Source organism: Terrapene carolina, unplaced genomic scaffold, assembly GCF_002925995.2.
Source record: "Terrapene carolina triunguis isolate 2854851 unplaced genomic scaffold, T_m_triunguis-2.0 Scaffold95, whole genome shotgun sequence".
In the NCBI taxonomy this organism is placed as follows: Eukaryota; Metazoa; Chordata; order Testudines; family Emydidae; genus Terrapene; species Terrapene triunguis.
Window position 1 is genome coordinate 18,522,235 of NW_020664446.1, and position 25,949 is coordinate 18,548,183.

The following is a 25,949-nucleotide window of genomic DNA, read 5'->3' on the forward strand; positions in this document are numbered from 1 at the left end:
GAGCCCCAGCCGGGCACTCTGCCCTCCTCCCACAGCTCCGGCCGCCGGGGAGAGCGGAGCCCCAGCCGGGGCTCACCGCCCTCCCCCTGGTGCTCCGGCCACCCTCCCCCCCGCGCCCTCCCCTGCCGCGCTGGGGGGGGGGAGTGGCCGCAGGCTTTTTTGCCTGGGACGGCAAAAAAGCCAGAGCCGGCCCTGCCTGCAATGTGCAGGAGGTCAGACTAGATGGTCATGATGGTCCCTTGTGACGTTAGAGTCTTTGAATGACTTTGAACTGCGTGGGCCAATATCAGTGCCACTATGTGCCTGGAAACAATCACTTCTGTGTGATCATGTTTTATAAAGGACATCATGAGGCATGTCTGTGTGTCTGAGGTTACTGTCAAGTCCTTGCAAAATGAGTTGTGGTCTCATTTTAGTCCCTGTATCATAAAAACCCAGTGTGACACCCTGGCATCCCCTTATTCACCACTGTCATATAGTTAGGATATGTTTTGCACAAAGTGTGCCTTGTGAGGTATCATTCTAAAAGGCTTGATCTGCTAGACATTAATATCTCATTGGATTGTATGTGCTGTCATCGTATGTGAAGTTTGGCTATGTATGTATTACTGAAACATATTGTGAGGTTGAAATTACCCACAAGCAGCCTTTCAGGTACAACAATAAAAAGGCCAAACAATGTTAATGGCTTATTGAGGAAATGCATGCAAGCAGGAGGATTACCCCAGGAACTGTGTACAATAAAAACCTCTCAGAGATAGCATTACACAATGGGAACTGTTTGACCCAGGTCACAGCAAAAGAGCTTTCCAGCAAGTGGGAAGAAGATATAAAAGGGGGAAATGACATCATGATGGTACCACCCTCTCCCTACAACCACACACCTGGAAACACCTGAGGAAAAAAGACTGAACTGGGGGAAGTGATGGTCCCAGGCTAAAGGGATTTCTAGCCTGTGAATGAAAACCTGGGAAACCCAAGCTGCAAAGCAAAGGCAGCTTGTGCCTTAAGAATCTGCCAGCCTGTTTATCGCTCAGGGTGAGAATTTTCTAATTCATGTCCTACCTATCTAGTATGTTAAGTTCAGTTTGTGGTTTTGTTTATTTACTAGGTAATCTGCTTTGATCTGTTTGCTATCACTTGTAATCACTTAAAATCTGTCTTTTGTAGTTAATAAACTTATTTTGTGCTTTAATCCAAACCAATCTGTGTTTGACTAAGGTGTCTGGGGAAAATCTCAGCTTGGTTACCACAAGTGTGCATGGTCCTCTTCACATTGAGGGAGAGGCAGACCGGGTGTTAAACCCATATACTGGCCAGATTTGACCAGGGCAGGACGGTACTGCTCTGGGGTCGTAGGCTGGTGGTTAGCAGGAGCTAGCAGGAACGCTCCTTTTTGTGCTGGTCACCCCCAAACGCAGTTCTTGTTGATGGACACAGGTATCAATAAAGTTCTTCTACTTTGACTTTCATTGGCAAGATGGATGAACTTTATTGACAGCCTAGTGTATGCGGACAGGGCATACGTTCCTCCATGTCCCAACACCACATTTCTTTATTTATCAGTAGCTGTAAATGCAGCTGGATACTGTGTCCCTATCTGTGTGAATGCTGGTGAAAATGCAAGCTTGGAGGGCTTTGCAGCTTGTCACAGCAACACAGTATGAGAGGGAGCCCAGGCTGGTGGGCCAGAGGGCTCAGTGGTACCCCAGTTCCAGCTGGCACTCTGGGGGCAACCCATCACATCCAGCACTGATTGTCATTTCTGTTGGCAGTACCAGTAGATGAGCTGAGGCCAGGGAGTAAATAGGGAGTTCTTAATTCTCCCATTGACTTGTTCCTGGTAGATCAGTGGGGAGGCTATATGGACAAACCTTGCATTGCTGCTGCTTGTAGTGTACCTATTTTGTGGACACAGGACTTCCATTTCCTGGTCTATCAATCTTCCATGAGCATAGTGTTCACCTTTCAAAGAAAAAAAAAAGCTTATATATTCTTTTCTGATTTTAGTTACCACCACTGGATCTTGTCATGATTTCATCTATTCGATTTAAAGGTCAGATAAATTCTCCTTGCATAAGTGCCTAAAAGACCACGATCAAATCACCTTTTAACCTTCCCTTTGATAGCATGTAGCTTGAAAGAAGTGGGCTGTAGCCCACGAAAGCGTATGCTCTAATAAATTTGTTAGTCTCTAAGGTGCCACAAGTACTCCTGTTCTTCATGTAGCTTGTGCTTCTTAACTCACATTGTGCTTCTTAACTCACATTCTTAACTCACCCCCGGGGTGCCACCTGGAACTGGGGTACCACTGAGCCCTCTGACCTACCAGGCTGGGCTCCCTCTCACACATAGGCACCTATGGACTTGACATCTGCTCTTGTAGCTATTCTCTAAACGCTCTCCAGTTTTTCAGCTTCCTTTTTAAAGTATGGACATCAGAACTGGCCTCAGCATTCCAGGGGTACACTCACCTTCCTACTTTTACTCTGTATTCGTGTTTTTACAGCTGTGTGCAAATTGCTTAGAAAACAATTATTTCTTCGAGCTAAGGGAAAAATCCCATACTGTCTATAAGTAGGAACAGTTTTGGAGAAGGGGAACTGTCTTCATGGTGGGTCTCGTAGCCATGCTGTTGGTGCAGAGACAGAGGCTTAGGGCAGGTTGTGTTCTGCAATGCACCTTACTGCTGCTCCTGAAAGAGTGCAATCCCACTAAAGTGTTGTGCCAAGCATAGCATATGTGCAGATAGGCCAGAGTCATGGCATTCTTCAAAGTTTGCAGCTCCTGAGCCTCTGTGATGAGTGTGTTATCCAGCTCTCATGAGTGCTAATGGGGAATTTTGTCCTGCTGTTATGTAGGTGTGATTGGGGTGGGTTAAATATTCTGTTCTCTTGACCCTGCAATCACTTCCTGCCCTGGGTTGCATGGTGCAGTATTTGACCCTACACATTTTGTTAATTTTTGTAGTGCTTTTGTAACCTTTGAAAAACTTAAACATAGCAAGATACTATATGATGATGTTGATGCACCTGAAACTTGATATAACCAGAAAACACGTCTTAAATGCCCATTTAACTAGTTTTCTGTTGTTCATTAGCAAGCACTGTTAGTGTTACTCTTAATAGAACACATACTTCTATTATCCCTTTTGCTTCTCAGAGCATAACTGATAACCCAGTTGCTTTTTTCCCCACTTGGATTTTTCTAAAAGTAAGTACGATAAACTCTTGTCTGCCTTCCTCTCGTCTATAAAAAATAAACACAGTGGGAAGTTCGTATGACATTGAAATAAGCGTTAACCAGTAACTCAGTATTAAAATAGCACATAACACTGACATTGAGTGACAGCCTCAACATAATGGAATTTCCCCAAAACAGAAGCACAATTCTAGCTTCCTGGCTGTTACTGCTTCCTGTGTTAGATAGACACTAGAGTCATGTTAATATTTTCACATTTATGGCTAAAGTAAATTATTTTCAATGCCCTCTTGAAACTCCCCATTTTATATTGTTAGTAACACTCCTGATTTGATAGCTATATATGTGACATTGCTGTTAAATATTAATACAACTGAGTCATGTTTTTATTAGGCTGAATTGACTTTCACAAGGATTTTCATACAATCTTTCAGCTTATATAAACACGGTAGGCTACACTTAGCCTGGTATACCTCCATTGAAGCTAGTGCAGTTATACCAGGCATGAATGTAGCTCAGTTTTTGTGCCTAACATGCTGAGCATGCAAAAATGTGAAACAATTAACAAAATAGTAACACTTTACTGGTTTTATGATCTGTTTTACAGAGTTCTAACTATTTATGGCAGGCGTGGCCGAACTGTGGTTCAGGAGCCACCTGCGTCTCTTTTACAGTTAAAGTGTGGCTCCTGGAGAGCGACCCCCCCCCCCCCGTTCTGTGCCTACAAGATAGGGCAAAGGGCAGCTCAGGGCTTCTGCCCTGCGGCAGCGCGGGGGTGGGACTAGGGGCTTCTGACCTGCAGGAAGGGTGGTCTAAAGGCTTTAGCCTCGGGGGGGCGGGCATCGGGACAGAAGCCCTGCATCCCAGCATGCGCCGCCCTGCAGGGCAGGTTGTGCATGTCTTGCGGCTCTCGAACTTCTGAAGAATATTGTATGTGGCTCGGAGGGTCAGTAAGTTTGGCCACTCCTGGTTTATGGTATCCTAATTGGTCCAGTGGTCTGGGCACTGGGACTGGAAGTCAAGAATTCCTAAAAAAAATATTTCTGGCTTTGATATTGATATGACCTCTGTCTCTTTGGGCCAGTAAATTAGGGTCAAATTTTGAAAAGTGGCTTCTTAATTTCTGGTGACTCACTTCCACCCAAAACTGGAGGCACCCAAAATTAGAGGCCGTTTTGGCAATTTGGAGACAAACTCTGGTGTCCCAATGTTTTTCCATCTATAAAATGAGGTGAATCTCATATATGTTTTGCTGGTAGTGTTGTGAAGATGAATTAAGCAATCTTTATGAAGATGAAAAGTGCTATAATAAATAATTGCCAACTGTTATTAATTATTCTTATTGTGGTACTGTCCAAAGTCCCTAGTCAGGATCAGTTTTAACCACGGTTAATGAAATGGTGTGAAATATGCTTTGTCCTTGTCTATGCTTGTGGCTAAACTACATTCAGCACTTGTCAGCCCTGGATTATTTTTGTAGGGTAGATGAGCCCTAAAGGAGTCTACTTTTTGAAAGCAGAACATACAGCACAAAAGCTATTTAAGCTGTGTGTACATGGAGAGATGGGGGCGTCTTTATTGACATCTGAAAGAAATACACTACTACACACTTTACAGTTAGAATGATTTAATATTTCTATTTTAATGTCTAATCTCTTGACTTTCTTCCAGTTAACTGAAGTTAACTATGTCGCTTCAAAGCATGAGAGTCACTGGAGTTAGTAGAGTGATCCTGAATGTAGATAGTACTGCTGCTGACATTTTGATCTCTGGGAAATATGAAGTGTAATTTGTTTATGGAGCCTCCATGTGGTTGCCAAATATGGAAATGTGGAGAGAGTGGTGGTGCCTAGGCCTTCCAGCAGATGCAATTTACACAAGATATTCCTGAAACACTGAAACCTTTTCAGTAAGAGAAAGACAAACTTCTCCATTGATTTTGAAATGCTGTTTTTTATCTTAAATATCCCTAGCTCACACAGCTTATGAACAGCATCACTCCCAAGGTTCCCCGGCTTATCATTTAACAAGAAGATTCACACACACAGAAGCAAAATGGTTAACTGTAACAATACCTTTGGATCGAACTGCTCCCCGGTATGCCCACACATTGCCTTGTTTACCTTGGCTCTTCATGGCATTCTCCCTATTTCCCTGATGGAAGATTCCATTTTTGCCAGAGGGATGAGTTCTTTTGTTTTAATAATAATAATCAAAATATACATTAATTCTCTCTGTTGTAATCATTGTGAAATATACAATGTGCTTACTATTAAAAGGAAATGCAGGCACAGGATTAGTACAAAATCAATTTGCATTTCAAATCAGCTGAGTCAACAAAATATAATGGTCCTGCCTGTAGGTCCTTGGGGAGCCACAGTAGCTGACAATGTGTGCGTAAGGGGAGGGTCTTCATTTTTTTTAAGTCCGTCTCAATAGCCAGTGGTTCTGTTTATAGAGGTGCTGCATTGTAGCTGATAGAACGATTTATGACTAATGGTTGGTAACATCAATGCCTGACAGACTGGCTGGGATTTTATTATATTTTTAAAATAATATTCATCTGGACAGGAAAAAAATAATAATAAAAATAACCCCCTGGCAACAGTTCAGAGAAGAGAAGCTGCTGCTCAAGTGCCTCTGCTATTGCTGCCACTGATGCAAGCAGCTGTTTCCATCTGCACTGCAGTATTGCAGCCACTACAGTCAGACCTCTCAGGGCTTTTTGCTGCGGGAATTAACAGGGAAGCTGGCCTTGCTTGCAGCTAGCTTCAGCTCAAGGCACGCTGAGGATGGGAGGGTCGCAGTCTCTGCAGCAGGCACAGATAAGTAGCCTGAATCGGGAACCTTCAGAGGCAATGTAAGTGTAGAATACCTTTGCTCCCTTCTTTTTTGTATTTCCAGGCCTTCCACCTTTCTGCACTTTACATACATGGTATACTGAGAGGCCTTTGTTAATATTAATTGTGTTCAATTGAAGATAGAATTAAAGTTTTGCTATGTTTTGACAATTGCTATTTCTTTAATACTTTCATAGCACATAGGCATTCTGGGTTGACTCACTGTCTCAATTCATTTATGTAAGGTCATAGCTGTATACCATATGTTTGTCCTTTATATGGTGTGGATGCATAATCAATCAAACACAATGACAATTTCTAGCTAAAATCATCTCTGTGTTTCTGTTTAAAATGCACAGCATGTAGTTGCATCTCCCTGTTTTCCAGAGCTTCTTTCCTTTCCATACAGACGTTTTTGTTTTTTGTTTTTTTTCAGTTTACATCACCCTTATCAACATCAACCTATGTCTTCTTAATGTAATTTCCTGTGATGAAACATAATAACAAGGTGTCCTTAGATCTCTTCTCACTGAAGAGCAATCATGAATGGTAGACTTGTTTGCAAAAGGAAAACGCGAACAATTACTGTTCATTTAGAACACTGTACCATTTTGTTTTCAGAAGAGCATATCAAATATACTAACAACAAAGTCATTTACTATTTGTAAACTGGAATTTATCATTTATTATTTGTGGATTTGTCAGTTCACTAGCCAGCATTCTGTGTGTGGGTTTTTTTGTTTTTTTTCCCTGTAAACCACCATGCTAGTGTATAAGGAAGTGGCCTTTATCCTCCAATGGATTTTTATTAGACTTGCCATGTCTTTTATTGTTTCAGTTATTCAGACCATATTTAATTAACATGTTCAGAAATTAACTTAGCATCAGGAAGATACATTAAGCTCACCAAAATGTATGTATGTCATTACAAAGGCAGGTGTCTAAAACTGACCTAATTTAGCTCATTTTTATTTACTTATTTTTTAAATGCAGCATCTTTTTCCTAATGTAAATCTTACATTCTGAGGGTGCTTAAACATTTTGTGTTTCTTATAAGAATGTCTTCAGAGTCAATGGGGAGTAATAGTACAGTAACTGGTTTTTAACCCTGATCATAAGGCCATACAGCTCCTATTGTGAGATTCCAGTGTACCCTGCAGAGAGCTTTGCTTAATATTATGTTGTTACATTCATAAGATACTGGCCTAAATGGGTTTCGGCAGCCTTTGTTCTTAGCACCGATACACCAGTGCAGATATTTTCCATATAGTCCTGTTTTATGTATTGCTAATCTTCTGATATTAAGCATCTGTTTTAATGCTAAATTGGAATGAAGTGATGCTTCATTATCTTTAAAACCTGTTTAAATTTATGTTTTCATCTACACACACCACTATATCTATTTTTAACATTGACTCACGTTATCAGGCAATATGGATAGTGCATTGTTTCATTTATAATTTTCAGAGCCTTTTAAGAATTCGTTACATCACCGCCTGAAAACACCTTGATCAAACAGTACTAGTTCTTGTCTTATGGACAGTGAAAGTCAAATGCACTAACTGTCACATCTTTCAGCAATGTTTGTGTACAGAAATAATATTCTAGATCCTTTATCTTTAAAAGAATTGCTATGGAGTTTCAATGTAACCTCTTTGTGCCTAGTGTGAACCATTGACGTAACCTTCCGTTCATAAGTCAGTAGACAACTGGTGATGTATTTGAGAATAGTTAGTGAAAGATGCTGATGGTCTTGTAGCACATGAATAATAAAGAATATTGAATTACGAAAATATAGTATTTCCTAAAAGATCCAAACTGCATGCTATGAAAAACAATGAATATGTGTGGGCCTATATTGACAAAATGTGCATCTAGTTGCTCTGTCTTGTGGAGACCTGCTATGGTATGAAGTTGAGCATATCTGTACCTGAATTGCATTTGCTGCTAGGTTTCTGATCAGCCTCCCTTTTTGTGGGTGCATTTGGCTCCTGCAAATTTGCACCCATATAACTTTGCACCTGCAAACAAATTGTGGATGCCAATACTGGCACTTTGGATAGCTAAATATCTGATTGACACAGGTAAATCAGATGATAAGCTGTCTGGTTAAGTTTCTCTGTACCTTAAGCAACCCTTCTGTGATCCAACAAGGATTGGTTCTTAATGGAATTGGCCATGAGAATTGTACTTTCTGCGCCTTATTCTCCTCTAGATTGCAACAGTGTAAAGTCAGGAGTCACTACTGAAGTCAGTGGAGTTACACTGATTAAAAAAATCAGCATAAGAGGAGAATTAGGTTCTGGGATACTTGGGAAAAATCTCTTAAAGACAAATTGCTTAACAAGCATAGATTTTGGACAGGTTTTGATGTACTACATGCACATACAATCAGTTGAAAGCACAACTTGCACTTGTCAGAAAGGATGCTAGGTTTTTAAAAAAATTGTCTTCCCACATATTTTACTCACTGGCCTATGTGAACCTCTATTAATTTGGCTCCTGAAGGTTTAATCAAATTAATCTTTAATCAAATCAAAAAATAATAGAACTTCTACCCTTCATTTTGATCAGTTTTCTTTGCTTTAGCCTGGGATTATTGGTAACTCTGTCATTGGCAGTAAACAGTTGACGTTTAGTAAGGAAGGTCATAGTTCTGAATGGGATAAAAGGAAAGAGTCCAAGGGAAGTGCATGATAAGAAAAGTTGTGTAATTCAGACCTGGTTATTGACATTATAAGCTCTGCCATGTGCTGTACAAACTGCATTATGCACCCTGGTGGTCATATGGATAGCAAAATCAAGTGCTTGTTTCAGTCACAATCAGAGGCTGCTCCAGGCACCAGCGCTCCAAGCGCGTGCCTGGAGTGGCAAGCTGCCGGGGGGGGAGGGCGCCCTGCCGGTCCCTGCGAGGGCGGCAGTCAGGCAGCTTCGGCGGCTTGCCTGCGGGAGGTCTGCCGGTCCCGCGGATTCGGCGGCAATTCGGCGGCGGGTACGCCAAAGCCGTGGGACTGGGGACCTCCTGCAGGCATGCCGCCAAATCCGCGGGACCGGGACCTCCCGCAGGCAAGCCGCCGTGGGCAGCCTGCCTGCCGTGCTTGGGGCGGCAAAAAAGCTAGAGCCGTCCCTGGTCACAATAATGGGTATGGACTTGATTGAAATAAGAGGAAATGAGTGTAGGTTAATATTTGTATGCTGTATTTGGGTGTGTGAATTTACACACACACAAAATGTGTGGCAGTGAGATTATTTTTTCCTGCCTAACCTGTGACTCACTAAGGGAAACTTTGAGGATAAAAATCATATCCAGCTGCCAACTGTTACATTATTTATATTATAGTGTTTAATAATATTTCTAACTTTTCAAACTCTTCATAATGTTAACAAAGTAGAACTGGTAGTGAATATTTATCCATTTTCATCCCATTGATCCTTGGCTCCTTATCAAATTCCAAGATTTTCCCCTGCACTAAATACATCTTGCTTTAAGGCTCATTATAGACACCATCCTTGTAGCCAGAGGGGACTGGGTAAGATTCATTCAGAAACCATCAGCCCATTCCTTGATTAGCCAAAGGGTTGACAATGTTACTTCCTCCCATCAAGAGCTGTCTCTATGAAATTTTCACCCCCTGCCAATCCAAGGAGAAAATGACTGAGACTTGAGCCAACTCTGACTGAAATCAGTGGTGAAACTCCCATTGACATCAGTGGGAGCTGGATCAGAACCCAAGAAAAGGAACTTAACGCTACAGATCGTTGGTATTAGGCCAAAGCTTTGGTGCCCCTGCAGGTTGTTGTTCAGTATTCCTTTCCATTGTGTGTAGTCTTTTTTTGGTATCTTGGTTGCCTAGAAAGGCTCAAACATGAGTGGCTGTCAGATTTGTGTTAAGAGCTGTGGTTAGCTAATTGGATGTTTTATGTTTGTATGTACATAAACACAGGCATCGTTGACCATTTCATTTTCTTATTTTTTTTAAATACTCTATTTAAATGTAGCTTTGCCTTCTCACAGGTTTAAAGGAAATGAATTACTCTAGCTAATTTAGTTGTTCTGGGAAAATATTTTTAATAGTATGAGGAAGGATTTTTATGAACTGATTCTGGCAAAAGTGCAGGCATTTTTATATAAAACTTGTTTATACTAATAGTGTTAAAGGTTTTTGTTTTCTGTTATTTAACCAAAATTGGTAGTGATCCAGATTGATAAGTTGTCCATCCTGCATGGTTGTAGTAAGAGGTAGTGCAGCATAAATTTAATTTCTGATCCAGCCTTTGTTGACCATTCTGTCTATCCTGCAGGGGAATACATTCAGTCCAAGAGGTCTCTCTACTTAGTTGGGGTTACCTGCATGCATTAATGAGAATGGTTCATCTAGTCAAGGAAAAAGGAGAAATGCCATGTGATTTCTGCCATCAAACTTCCCATCTTCTATCCTAGCAACCGTGGTCTGAACTCTTAATGGCCTGATCCAATGCCCTTTGAAGTCCAGTTGAAGTGTTGTTATTGACTTCAGAGGGCGTTGTATCAAGCCCGTATGTGTCACTAACAGCAGTCTGGTCAAATGTGCAGAAAATCAAAACCAAAAAAGTTAGCCAAAAGTTTTTAGGGGGTGTACATGGACATGAACAAAATTTGAGCACTCATCCTTTGTTTCCAAGGCACATAATACAGTTCTGTGTCACATAAAATGTATTTTTACAATTGCCTACATTGTGCTTGTCCTGATATGGACCATAATGGCTCCTTTGGAACCGTTATACCTGTTCTGTAACTATTCATATAGGCAATTTGTAAAATGTATACTAGTATTGGTTGTAAAAATCTGTATAAAAAGGCATTTCTGCACATACATTGTAGCCATTATTTAAAGTTAAATAGTTCACCCATTTAAAAGTTTTGGTTTTTCTTTAAATTTATGAAAACTAATTTGGAGGTGAAGTTATTGCTTGTTAAATTTATATTAGTCATGTTTTCAAACAGTGTGTCTTGAAATATTAATGCCTGGGGATATTTTCATTTTTCGGAATACTTGTATGGTACATGCAAAATAGCTCTATCCATAAATACATAACTTTCCTTTTTCTGAGACCTTATCTCAATATAGAGTTTTTGCATTTACTAATTGGCTTTATAGCATTCCCTAACTTACTTATTTTGTTACAAAAGAGTGCCAAGGAATTAGCTATATAATGTACCTCCCCTCAAAGACAATGGGGCAAATTCTTCAACTCGGGCTGCACAGGGCTTAATTGACACCACTATTTGGTTGAATAAAAATATGGAAATGATATTACTAAATCTTATGCAAGCTGTACCTCCAATGTTAGAATGCCTCTGTGAGGCGTTTTTATATTTTGCCTAGGGAATCCTTTAGGTCTTCCACCTGTCTGAAGAAGCATTAAGTGCTTTTGTGAAAAATGAGGGGAAGGAGGAAAAGTAGTATGTCCCACTTAATGGATATATGTGTATTTAGAGTGAGATGGCTGCTTTTTATTGGCAAAATAAGTAATACTGCTTTATACTCCTTGTAGCCCTGCAGAGCCAACAAAACAAAGAGAAAACTAGCTGGATTCTGTATTTCTTGTGTCATCAAAAGAATTGTTTACTACATTCCAATTGGTCAAACCTGTGCAAAGATACTTGAATTGTATGAGGTTGCACAGGAGCCACAGAGGGCCTAGTATGGCCTGCATATCCTATTAAATGGGGATAATGTGCAAGATGGAAGCTCTTGAAGCCCAGGTAGAGTTTGCCTGTCAGACAGACGTTTTAATTTGTAAACTGAACACTTTTTATTTGGAAAATCATTTAGAGTCAGTAAATATTGAACTTAGCATCGCCATTTTTATAGTCAATTTTAACAGTAGAACTTTATCCATCTTAATTGTTCCATATAGCTGCCATCCATCCAACCAACAGAGGAGTTGAGGCTGTTCAGTGCCTTCCAGCTTTGCAAGCTGCAGAATTAGGGCCTTAGTTTCCTTGGTGTGAAAAATGAAGTTTGAAAAAAATCCCGGCCTTTTTCATTTAAAGTTTCTGTGTCTCAAAAGAGGGAAGGTTCTGAAATTAAAATAAATATTCAGGTTTGCAGACTTCTCCGAATGTGGGAATTTTTTTTCTGCACACTGTGACATTATTCCTCGTGTTAAATATAGATCAGCTTTTATTTGAAATGCAGAAATAATTAGGAAAGCAAACCTCTGCTTCTGAGTTTTCATCTGCTTCGGTATATAAAGTTACATTTATTGAGCCTGCTATCTGTTTCTTGCTTTAATTTAAGAGATTTCAGTCGTGTGTTGGGAACGGATTTTTTTTTTAAATCTTTCAGGGAAAGAATCTGAAAGCCTCATATTTGAACTTCCAAAGTGCAGGGCCATCACTTCAGAATACTGATGGGACTAGGGAAGAAACAAAAAAATGTGTATTTTATCTCTCCATGTTCTTGGGAGATAGAGGTATGATGCAAGTCAATTAGGTGTCATCCTAAATCACCTCCCACTTTTACCAGCACACCATTGTGCTGAGAAGGCACCTAATGTGGCACGGCTTTCTGTCAGTGCTTATTGAGATGCTATTTCAATGTATTGAGATAATTGGAGCAGCATATGGTCTGTAACATGAAGTCATGGCTCCATTGAAGTCAAATCTTCCACTGACTTCAATCAGCCAGGATTTCACCTGAAGTGTGCAGTCTAGCCTCTGTTTCAAGAAGGAAAATAACTAAGGGTACGCCTACACTACCCGCCGGATCGGCGGGTAGTGATCGATCTATCAGGGATCAATTTATCGCATCTAGTGTAGACGCGATAAATCGATCCCCGATCGCTCTGCCGTTGACTCCTGTACTCCACCGCGGCGAGAGGCAGAAGCGGAGTCAACGGGCGAGCAGCGGCAGTCGACCCCGTGCCGTGAGGACGCGAGGCAAGTCGACCTAAGATACATCGACTTCAGCTACGCTATTCTGGTAGCTGAAGTTGCATATCTTAGGTCAGTGGTCCCCAACCTTTTTCGTCTGGCGGGCACCAGACGACGAGCCACGGAGGACCGTGGCGGCGGACGAACATCCGCCGAAATGCCGCTGACAAGCAGCGTCATCCAGAGGCGTCGCCGCCGAAATGCCGCCGAAATTTGGTGGCATTTCGGTGGATGCTCGTCCGCCAGCCAGTACACGGGTGCACTTAGACGCCCCGGCGGATGCCATGGCGCCTGCGGGCACCGCGTTGGGGACCCCTGTCTTAGGTTGATTCCCCCCCCAGTGTACACCAGGTCTAAGGGAGCAATTGTTCTCTGACATAATTAGCATGTACAATGGTTGTCTTTTTAGTTGATGAGGCTGTGTCACTCCTTTGCCCCCTTGTGCTCGCTGGTAGTGTTGTCTTTCATTCACTTTTCTATACGTTGACCATGGAAGAGTAAAGATTAGTGGAAATCTGTTCATGGAGGGCCAAACTCTGCCCTGCTCTAATTCCCATGCATTCAGTGAATTCAGAGGGGTTGCATAAGAATAAGCCAGGAAGAATTTGGCTTGGGGAAGAGGTGTTAGGAACTTCTCCTCTTCCCTGTACTGCATTTGTCAAATGGCAAATTTAATCCTTTGCCCCCTCCCTGGAAGGAGCCACAATAAAACCAGTATAACGTTTTCGCCAGAATGAAAAGGGAACAGTTTCTCTCTGCTTTACAGACTAATGCTCTTTCATGAATCTTCAGTACTACCATAGCCAGGGGTTCTCCCAGAGGTTAAATGAGTCGTAGATCCATTTCCACAACTTGCAGAGATGGGTTTTCTGCTGTTGTCTTCTGAACTCTGTGGTTGAGCTAATCTGTGGGCTACAGAGGGCTGGTCCCTAGCAGGATTTAAGGGGAAGTTCTGATGAATGAAGTAACCAAAACTTATAGCTCTGGTTTCAAATGTGGTGTTGGCGATTTTCCTTTGCAGTCTTTGCATGATATTGTAAAGCATTAAGAATGGAGCCACCTGGCTTGCCTACCAAAGGTATATTTAACAGGCTTTTGTTTCCTCCATTAAGATTTTAGTACTTGGCACTAAGTGGCAAATGAAAGATGCCTGTCCTGGGTAGGAAATACTTCTGCCTTTAACAGCTGATGTTAATTTGAATGCCATCAGTCTGATCTAATAGCACTGTGAACCACAGAACCATGAATAAGGTGCATTAGTAATTTGGATTACAACTGCTAGATAATTTTAACTATCTTCCTGGTAAGTGTTTTCTAGCACTGAATATTGGGATATCCTAAATATGTCTTTGTTGTTTCTTCCCATCTCTTAAGAGACTTCTGCATTTGTACTGCATATAGAACAGTGACCTGGTTAGTTAGAGGTATACAGATGAAGTTCTTGTTGTGATGCTGTCAAGATGATTGTCTGTTGATTAAGTGATTTCCATTGAAAAAGAAACATGGGCTAAGAAGAGACTTGAGAATAGAAAATTATCCATATTGGGTCTGTTCTTTGTGTCCTGTCTCTGTACCATATATGTGATTATCCAGAATAAACCTGGGGTAAAGAAAGAGGACAAACAGGCTTATGAGAGCGAGCGAGCGAGATGGGATTAACTTCATCATTCATTTATATTCAGGGCCGCCGAGAGCGGGTTCGGGCCCCGGTGAAAAATTTTTTTCAGGCTCCCCAGCAAGGGCGGACCGGCTAAACAGAGCCGACAAGGGGGGAGGGGGGAAGCCGGGCCCCATTCCGGACCGCCGGGCCACGGTAATTTGTACCGGCTTCCCCCCACTTTCGTCGGCCCTGTTTATATGGCTAGTGCTGAAAAGCAAACCCTGTTAGAGCTGTTAGCTCTCAGGAAAAATTATAACATTTAAAAGGAGATTTTTAATGTGCAGTTTGGGCTCTCTTGAATTAAAGCAATACAGGGAATTTGAACTCTAGTCAGTTTCAAAATTGAGTTAAAAGTAGTTTTGGTTACTTCCGCACATCTTGTGCCTGCGTCTCCTTGCCAGTTTTTTGTGATTTTTCAGTTATGGTTTTCTATATTTTATGATGTTTTTCTCTTCTCTGTTGCTGTGTGAAAGATGCACATAGGTGGGATCTGACCTTTATTGGGGAAAGAGTGAATCTGACTTAAAACACAACTCCAGTCAAATTCACAAAGTCAAGTAGAAAAAAAGTAGAAAAATAATTTCATTTTTATCCAATCTTATTTAGTTGTAATAATGAGGTTTCTTTTAACAACAGAAGGTAAAAAGAGGGGGGAAATCAGAAGTCTTTGTTTTTTTTCTATTCATTTCCCTTTAATTCTTCTCAGTTACATTATCAGGTTAACAACCTGACTCCCAGAATAGTCAGCCCATGCGAAATCAGACATTTTTACATAGAGTGGGTGGTGGTTTTTGATTTATAGTTTTCCCTTTGTAATCTGTTTAAAGAGGCATTTTCAAAGTTATTTCCGGTATTTTAGAGACAACTCCCATTAAGGATTTGCCACAGCTAAAAGCCCAAACAATACTTTGAAAATATAGTCCACAGCATCTAAGTATCACTTAAAGAAAATCCACCACCTTGTTCTAGCTGCTAAACTGTCCAGGGATTACAAACTGAAAATTCACTGGTCTTCTGATAGCGTGTAAACCACATAATTAGTGTTACATTAGTACAAGTATGTCATTGGGCAGATTTACTCATCACACTGGATTTATAGTGGTGTAACTCCTATTAATATTCCAATGGAATTATTCCTGATTTACACTGGTATAGCTGAGGGCATAATCAGGCCCAGAGGGTACTTTTTGGGGGGAGGGGGGTTGTCCAAAACAGGAAAACAATCCCTGCTTCTAGTTCACATTATGCAGAATTATCTTGCTGCTTTATGTCTTTGAGTTAAACCTTGTGCTTGTCATGAACCATCATTTATGGGCTGGGAAGCATCAGCTCCAATGTAATATTGATTATTTTCTGGGAAGCCATATTTTCCCTGAGTCCTATAGGTATATTTATGCTGAAATAATCTTGAAATCCTTCTCTAGACACCAATTCCCACCCTGCTTGCTGCACACATTGATGCCAATACTACTACTTGTATAATTGCATTGCACTAATATAGGCTACCTTTCAGATGAACAGAATTTATTTTATGAGTGCACCTTTAAAAAATAAAAATGAAAACTGCAAAGTATGCTTCTCTTGCTTTCTAGTTCAAGCCATAAAATAGTCACATGACACTTTCCTTATCTTGGGGAAAATTCTTTTGGACAAAAAAGGAAAAAAACTCTTTAATTGTTTAGCCATGTTTTAACTTCCTAAAACTATGTTAAGTAGGATTTACTGCTGCAGGAAGTTATCCAGATATCTTTATTCTGTAGCCTGTTACCAATAAGTGAATATATTCACACAAGTCCCTCCTAGATTGATATATGTCTTTTGTGAAGATGCTTTTATTTGCATTGGTACAGGAAGCTGGATGCCTGGGCCACTGCAGATGTAGCTGTGTTTTGGCATAATGTGGTCCAGTTCTAAGGTGGTTCCAGCATGAGATGCTCTACAGGGGCTATTAAATGAGTGTTACACAGTGAGGATGCAAGGAAACCCACTAACTAGGTAATCTATAATGAAATTGTTCTGTGACAAGATAATCCTCTGCTGCTTTTTGGCATTAAACTGGGTAAGAAAGAAACTTTCAAATATCCCAGTGTTTAGAGGCATGTCAGGCACACACTGGCTTTTAAATACTTCTCTCCTGGCTGGTACCCCTAAACACCCACATTATTTCCCCTGGAAATCATAGTTATTTACAAAGAGCCCAATCCTGCAAGGCCCTGAGCACTGTCATTTCCCCATTGGCTTCAGTGGAAACTGAGGGCATTCCACATCTCACAGACTCTCCAGAATCCTTCACAGAATAATATCCACCCCACCCTCCTGCAAACACACACACAATCCTCCGGCATTCCAGCTAGTATTAAAAATGGTGACTTTTTGTATAAAAACAGCCATAAGCTAAGTCCTGATTCTGATCTTATACCTGTGCAAACCATTAATAGTGTTCTACTTAAGACAGTGGCGTTACACCAGTGTCAATGAGATTGGAATCAGATCTGTAATTTTGCCCTCAGCTCAGCTATTCCCTCTTCAGTACTCCTTTGTTACCACCATTGTCTAGACATTGTGATGGGCTTTGCAGTTTGCCTCCTCCCAGTATGGACTGAACATGGATTTATTAAATCATAGGATAGATGATCTTGTCACTGAAACTCCTTACAACTGTGTGATAGCAGTCCATTAATAGTTAATAGTCAAAAATGTGCCCCTAAGGAACGATCTTGTAAATGGATTCCAGTGACACATAAGTGACATGTATGCACCTCCCCCATCTTCTGACTGAGGATAACGGCAAAGTCCTGTACTGAAAATGCTCCCTCATGGGAAGAAATGGAGTGAGCAGGGCAGATGGCTTTAAATGGCACCTGATAAGTTGCTGACCCAGCTTCTATAGGTCAGACTAAGGTCACTGTTCCTGTTCTTCACCATGAATGGGAAAAGGTTCACTATGTTGGCTGTACTGCTGCACTCTGTCTGGGGATTTCGCCATTTTGATTGCATACAGAATGTAAATTGAGGGAGGGGCAGGGGAAACAATTGCAGATAATGAATCCTACAATCGTCATACTTAACTTGTGCATATTTCTCTTTAGGGTTTTCTATACCACTCATCACTATAACATCTAATGGTATCAGTTGCCTTAGATAATTAGATTACTTTACCTCAGCATTTCCACTATTACCTAGGGGTCCCTATACAAATATATTACAACATTTTTGAGCCTGTCCACTGATGGATATTAAAAGCGATTATATAAAAATACATGGATACAGCTAACAATCACAGTATTAAAGTGGCTAATTTAACTTAGAGTCCCATATTAGCTTGTTTAATTGGAACTCACTAAGTAGGCAAATATTATACAATAAGATAATTAAATATGATTTAACAATTATTTTGTATTGTAAAATGTTTCCCAGGTCTGGTACTAGAAATAATAAATCATCTTCAGCCATAATTGTGAAATATTTTCCCCACTCAGTCCTTTTATGGAACATACACTGTGGTCAGTAAATACCAGCTACCCTAAACAGTTAACTTAATTTTCCAAACAATATTTAGAGTTTAGGTCATCTTTGGTAATTCTGAACCATGAAAGTGAGGACTGAGTTCATACGGTCAGATCATAAATAAATACACTGCACTTATGCAGATTAAAATTCTGTAACTGCAATATAATTTATACTAAATGTAAAATAACAGATTATCTGTTTATAACAGGGAAAAAAACTCATGGCCACTATTTGCATTTTTTCACCACAGGTATTAGTAGCTTATTATTTGTATTTCACTTGTGCCTTTGTGGAGCAGAGTCATGGAAATCTACAAATGCAGATAAGAATTGTAGAATCATTGAATTGTAGAATCATAGAATTGTAGAATCAATGTTGGGAAGGGACCTTGAGAGGTCATCAAGTCCACCCCCTGTACTGAAGCAGGACCCAGTAAACCTAATCCATCCCTGACAACCTGTTCTTAAAAACCTCCAAGGATGGGGATTCCACAGTCTCCCTTGGAAGCTATTCCAGAGCTTAACTAGCCTTATAGTTAGGTTGGATATTAGGAAAACTTTTTAAATCTCCCTTGCTGCAAATTAAGCCAATTTTTTCTTAAGTGGACATGGAGAACAATTGATCACTGTTCTCTTTATTACTTGAAGGCTGTTATCAGATCCCCCTTCAGTCAGTTCTCTCAAGACTAAACATGCCCAGTTTTTTTAACCTTTCCTCCTCGGTCAGGTTTTCTAAATCTTTTGCCATTTTTGTTGCTCTACTCTGGGTTCTCTCCAATTTGTCCCATCTTTCCTAATGTGTGGCAGCCAGAATTGGACACAATACTCCAGATGAGGCCTCACCAGTGCCAAATAGAATGGGGCACTTACCTCATGCGTCGTACATATGCCACTCCTATTAATACACCCCAGAATATTAGCCAGTTTTGCAACTGCATCACATTGTTCACTCAAATTCGATTTGTGATCAACTATAACCCCAGATCCTTTTCAGCAATACTGTACTGTCACCTACCCAGTTATTCCCCATTTTGTAGTTGTGCCTTTGATTTTTCCTTCCTAAGTGAAATACTTTGCATTTATCTTTAAGAGCAATTCATTCCAAAGTAAATGCCTGCAGAAGATCTGCAGAGTCCATTGGCAAGAGTTTCTTGCAACTTCAGAAATTCTAAGTAGAGCAAACCAACTTGTTCCCGCTGCTCTCTCTAGCTCTGGTAGCAAAAGCAGCCTAAAAGTAGGCTTAACTGGCTACTTGAGGATTCCCTTTAGCTCCATTCCCAGGCCCCAGTACAGGGAGCATTCCCAGAGGAGGGGGCATGGTGAGAGGCCACTTCTTCACTCCAGTGAGCCCTGGCTGTTGGTAACGGTTTCAGAACCCTCTCCCTCAAAAATGTCATGCAAGTATGCACCACCCGATTAAGTGCCACAGTAGCTAGCACAGCAGAATGCTCCATGGCTTTTGGGTAGCTGAGTAGGAATTTTCTTTTGTATGCTAAGAACAGAAACAAATATAAAGTTGATTACATTGGAAGAAACCTCCACAGAGATTAATAAAGCTGCATTCACCTACATTGGTTCCAAATCTGGACCATTGTGCTCAGCATTGGGACGATGTACTTTATTTATACCACCTTTTACAGAGCTTGTGCTAACCCCTTTGGTCTTTTGCCTAGTGTAGGTTCAGTAAAATATATCCATTTTTCTTCTTCTTGCTAGATGAAGCCTGCATGCACAGTTGCACTGTTTTCTTATTGTTGGGTAATAATTATAACAAGAGCATGAAATAAATACAGGACTCTTGATAAAGCTGAGGAAATCCTGTCAGCTTTGTAACAGGTTTTATAGTGAGCCTAGTCTCAAAGTGATGACTGGGATCACTTCACTTCAGTGATTGCAGCACTTTAACAGGGTGAAGTGGCATGAGTGGGAAGAGATCAGAATGGAGAGATCCCATTTGCACTTACTGAATTCCGTCCAGCTGTAGTGTCAGTGAATTTATTCTTCAGACTGAAATACAGTGAGGATTTGTTTTAATGTGTACCCTTCAGTTGCATTAGTGGAGTAAAAAGTATCTAATGAGGATGGGGTTTCTGTGAGGACAAAGCTGAGGAAGAGAAGTCATCCCAAGTCATTTCCTTTATTATTTCCTCCTGAGATTTGTGTAACTGGGCAAAATCCCAAGGTTTCCCCATTGGAGTGGGAACAGTGAATTCTCACAAGTGTTCTCATACCATGCCAGAATTGTGTTGATTCAGTATTATTCTTGCATTTCCTGCCTCTTCCCGTAGTCCAAAAATGCTGTATGTACACTGCTTTTGCTGTTTATACAGTGTGACAAAGTTCCTCCTCTGTCTTGGTGGGTCCTGCGCTTATTGGCGGATTTTTTTGCCTCAGAGATTCACCATGTGGGTTGGGGAACAGTCCAGAGACCTTCCCCTCTGGAAGAACCCACAGTCCAGGTCAAATGGGAGATTTGGGGGGAACCCGGGCCCGCCCTCTACTCCGGGTTCCAGCCCAGGGCCTATAGTGCCTCCTGTAACAGCTGCATGACAGCTACAACTCCCTGGGCTACTTTCCCATGGCCTCCTCCAAACACCTTCCTTAGTCTCACCACAGGACCTTCCTCCTGGTGTCTGATAATGCTTGTGCTCCTCAGTCCTCCAGCAGCACACCCTCTCAGCTCCTTGCACCTCTTGCTCCCAGCTCCTCACACTCACACCACAAACTGAAGTGAGCTCCTTTTTAAAGCCCAGATGCCCTGATTAGCCTGCCTTAATTGATTCTAGCAGTTTCTTCTTAATTGGCTCCAGGTGTCCTAATTAGCCTGCCTGCCTTAACTGGTTCTAGCAGGTTCCTGATTACTCTAGTGCAGCCCCTGCTCTGGTCACTCAGGGAACAGAAAACTACTCATCCAGTGACCAGTATATTTGTCCTCTACCAGACTCCTGTACCCCACTGGTCTGGGTCTGTCACAACAGTAACTTTGGAGAAAGATTCTTTCATCTCCCTCTTTCTAGTCGCATTCATTATACCCTGCTACCAACAAGACCCTCTCTGCACTCTAGAGTCTTGTATACACACCTAATCATTCTATAGTCCAATTCAAGCTTCTGCCATCTGTATTTTCTTTTTTTCTTTATTATCTTTCTAACTCAACTGATTTTCATCGTCTGTTGGTTGTCAAGGTATGTGCAGAAATAAACAATCATAGAAGTTAGAGATGGAAAAGACCTACTTTTATATCTCTTAACCATTTTCTTCATTTGATTACTTGTCAAGGATACTTTTTTCCCTTTGATGTTAAGCACATTAATCAAACAAATTTACCTACTGACTAGTTTACAAGTCTGGTAAGTTTTGATCACTTGCCATGTTTTTTTAAAATCCCTTCAACCAGTGATCACTGAAAACAAAGTACAGTAGAACGTCAGAGTTATGAACACCAGAGTTATGAACTGACTGGTCAACCACACACCTCATTTGAAACTGGAAGTATGCAATCCAGCAGCAGCAGAGACCCCAAAAAAGAAGCAAATGTAGTACAGTACTGTGTTAAATATTAACTACTAAAAAAAAAAGGAAAGTTTAAAAAAAAGATTTGACGAGGTAAGGAAACTGTTCCTGTGCTTGTTTCATTTAAATTAAGATGGTTAAAAGCAGCATTTTTTTCTTCTGCATAGTAAAGTTTCAAAGCTGTAGTAAGTCAATGTTCAGTTGTAAACTGTTGAAAGAACATAATGTTTTGTTCAGAGTTTACTAACATTTCAGAGTTACGAACAACCTCCGTTTCCATGGTGTTCCTAACTCTGAGGTTACACTGTAGCAGACTTCCAGGAATCTGTGGTAAATATTTGTTGCCTTCCTTGCCACTTCTAGAAGACATTCAATAAACCAATCAAAATAATAAGTTTAAATGTATTATTCTTTATAATCCTACTTTATATTTCATAATGTCAGTTCAAAGGGCGGGGGGGAGAGAAAGGAATGCACTTTCTTCTTTTCTCTGAAGATGCTAACAATATGTTTTACAGACAAATTCTAGAGGAAACTGTTGAAGCATAGATATTCACTGTAATCGTGCTTACAAAATCTTTACTAGCCTTTCCTTATACTCTTTATAAAACAAACTGGTCACAAAGGGAGGAAGGTGATAATGTAACCTCTACTATACATATGCATGTGCTCATATTTTTTAAATAGAGGGATTTGGTTATGTAAGAATCTGCTTCTAGCCTAAACAACAAAAGTTTAATGTGCAGGTGATTGTTCATATGTGAAAGACTTAAATTTCATAACTCATCCTGGGTTCCGTTGTGATATTATTATATTCCTAGCATCCTAATTCCATTTAGAACAGATAATATTGGCAAAGTGATGCTGTTTATTCTTTGTTTCAAGAGGAAACTTCCTTTGTGTCACATCTCTCAAATGTTAGCTGTTTTTACTAGTTTGCTGTATCAATTAGCATTTCTGGATTAATATTTCCAAAGGAAGTATGGTAAAGCAGGGGCCTAGGAACTACTGACATGGCTGCGTGACACTGATCATCCTTAAAAACTTCCCAGTGCTGTCTTTTATATCTCAAATACTGCAGCAGCATTATCTAGTTATTTACTATGTTTTTCCTGTATTTAGGATAGTAAAGACATTTATGAATATTGCACTAATATTACTTAATCAAAAGCAAAAAAGTATTGGCAGATGAAATACTGGTTGAAAAATTTACCAGGCAACTAGTGGCCAGATGACTAAACTTATTAGCTAGAGGTCACTAGGAAAAATGAGGGGGACCCAACCTGATGGAAATAACCATCCTTTCTTCAAAATCCAGTTCTGGGAAAGGGGCTAGGATTCCTATCAAGGGGTCATTTGGGGACCTTATCTTGGGCTCCATCGTTTATATCAGAGTTTAAAGACCCCTACATCTTTTTGGCTATTGGAAGGAAGTGTAGATTTTTCCCTCTCCCCATTACCACTTCTCACACCTCCTAGTTGCTATAAGGTTGTGTGTGTGTGTGTGTGCGCGCGCGCACACACAGCTCTACCTCTCCCACAACTTGTTAGCTGTGGCAGGGTATTCTGTGGTGTTAGATCCTTCTCTAGAGCTCTATGTTTCTTGGATCCTCCTCTGAGCTCCATTTCCCAGCTCTGCTTCAGAATGAAGTTGATATGATTCTTATTGGTTTTATTGTTGCTTACTGGCTTGAGACTATTAGCAGCAATGAAAGAGCCCAGAATCTGTCTTCTCATTTTCAATCTGCTGCTGCTTAGGAAAGTTATGAGCTGCAACACAGGCACTAGAGCTGCCTGTCTGCAGATTCAGGATGACAGCAGAACATGAGTTCACATTTGTAAGGTTCTCTTTGTAGACATAAAGGGTAGAAACATAGGGCCCCGTTCTTTCTTATCCAGGAAGCTTGGTTTGAACTCAGGGAGTTTCCTCTGGATACTTCCAGCAGGTGGCCATGGGTTGTGTGCCCTTCACCCAAGAAAGAAGCAGAGTAAGTTAAGCTGTAAAGGAAAACAAACAACAGCAGCCTTGTAGTAGCACATACATAATGATAGAAATTTGAATGTGTCATTGAGCCAGTTTTTATACATGAATTACAGTTTGAATAGACTTGAATAAGTTTGAATAAACATTTTCCTCACACTATATGTAATACAGTATTTTATATGTACATACCCAATTAATACACATGCTACATATTATATATATTTATAATACTTGCTTTCTACATATATATGCAGCTATTATTATTTTAGGACCACAGTATACTTGCCCAATATAATATCACACTATATTCATATATTTAAAAGGAGGGAAGGACATATATTCTTTCTTTATGCATAAAACATGATCGAATTATGTAAAAAGCTGTTTGATTTGTGCTATTTTTCAGTCCTTTTCATATACATGGTAACTTTCTCATTTTATTTTTTAGTTAAAATAAATTTATTTTTCTCAGTTAGGAAAACATCAAACAGTAACCAAATTGCTTTCCCCAGATCGTTTCAAAGACAAAGTGAGGTTAAAGGTTCCTGCAATTGTCAGGAAAAGGGAAAGGACTGTGTTTGTTCAGCTAGATACTCATTCTAAGTAAGGCTTTCTTTTTGTTTACAGAAGTTCTTTGTTTGCAATGATTCTTGATCTTAAAATATTGTGAACTTGAGAGATGCTGCATCTTTGAAGGAATATAATTTAAAAAACTACAATTCACCTCCTAATAAGCTCACTCAGCTGTGTAGGCTGCTGAACAAATATGGTTTGAGTTCTGAAGCAAAGAATGCATTTGGGGAAGTTGATGCAGTAGTAACTGATAGACAGACACGTTAGCCTTTGTGAAGTTCCACAGGCAGGAGATAACTTTATGCACAATAGACCTAGCCAGAAAAAAACCCATACAGAATAATACTTAGCAGAAATCCTTCAGCTTTGCAGCGGTGTAGTGGTAATCCGTTAGCTCCAGAGCTAATGGTAGGCTCCAAGTAGATGCGTGTGCTGTGACAATATAACTAGGAAGACTGAGTTCTCATTGGAATTCTGCAGAGCTAACTGGAGAGAATCCGGTCCATCTAACCACTTGAGCTTTCAGGAACAACGACAGGGTCTTTTCTGCTATAGCCCACACAGGCTTCATGCTGAGAGATTTAAGCGAATGTAATAGAATGCAAATCCACCACTTGCACTTTATCTGACATGGAGCTGCTTCAGATAATCGAAAAACCTTGAGAACCCAAACAGAATTTATTGCTTGGCAGTACAGAGTTTTCTTTTAACTTTAATGAAGTCAGAGAAGTCCTTGATTCTACATACTGTATCAGGACGGCTTGTAGAGTACTTCCACGGATGAAATGGCTTTCACTTCATGGCAAATTTTGTCCCCAATACAGTGGGCGCGCTGGATGTGGACAGCTGTGAGAAGCAGTGGAGACTACAGTCTCCTAGCCATGCAGAGAATCACTGGAAATAGGCAAGTCAGTCCTGTCTTTCAGGAAACTGTCACACCATTCAATTCATTGTATTACAGACCCAGTGGGGAAAAACTGCATCTGACCAGCAGAAATGCTTGCTAAGTAATTAACAAGACAATACTGTTATTGCATTCTTGGCTCGCAAAAATTGTTTTAAAAATGTTAAAATATAGTTTGTTTTGTTTGTTTAAAAGTACATCAAGTGCATAGCTTTCAGTTCTAGAAGGACAGTTTCCTAAAGTGGTTCTCCCCGTAGAGCAACATGTTATGTCCTTGTGCAATGTAGATCTTCATTTGATTTTTAGGCTAACTTAGTGCATCCTTTCGTATAGTTGTTTCCTTTCAAGCTTGCATTTCATTTGGTTGTCTCCATTGTGCACCTCTTTTACATGCTTGCGCCCATTGTGATCCTTCTATTTTTTTTATGTGTATGTGATAATGCAGTGGTGGAAATATATTACTGATAGCACACAGGAGTCAATGCATTTTCCAGCCTTGTCACTTATCATTGCCGAAAATGCTATGTAAAAATACAGCCGTGATGAAATGTAACATTTCTGAGAGGCTGGGCTGGCCAGGGGCTTGCTGTTGAGACTTATCCATCAGTTATTCTAGTGTGTGCTCTCTAGCTTGTCAGAACACACACAGCAATATAAGGCTTGATTATTTTAGAGCCGTAGCCTTTAATAAACAGCTATGAAACTCTCCTGAGAAGCTCCTTTTTTGTCTTTCTGTGTTGGTTTGTCTATGCCTGTGACAAGAAAAGCTCCAGAAATTCATAAAAAAGGTTGCATTGTTTTTGGCTTTCATACTGGAGTCTCCTTTGCACTGCACAGCAGGCTTCT

At 40.4% G+C, this 25,949-nt stretch overlaps 1 protein-coding gene across 8 annotated transcripts in view; it reads left to right on the top strand.

Annotated features, from left to right (window-relative positions):
- TACC2 (transforming acidic coiled-coil containing protein 2) overlaps positions 1 to 25,949 on the top strand; it is a 142,497-nt gene that overhangs the window by 56,787 nt on the left and 59,761 nt on the right. Inside the window, exon 1 of one of the 8 annotated variants that reach the window (XM_024217002.2) lies at positions 5,652 to 6,061. The exons of the other annotated variants lie outside the window; for them this stretch is intronic. Within the exon in view, the coding sequence (XP_024072770.2) occupies positions 5,994 to 6,061 (68 nt within the window). The 5' untranslated portion in view covers positions 5,652 to 5,993. Of the gene's footprint in view, positions 1 to 5,651; positions 6,062 to 25,949 lie in introns of those variants that run through there. 8 annotated transcript variants of the gene reach the window in all.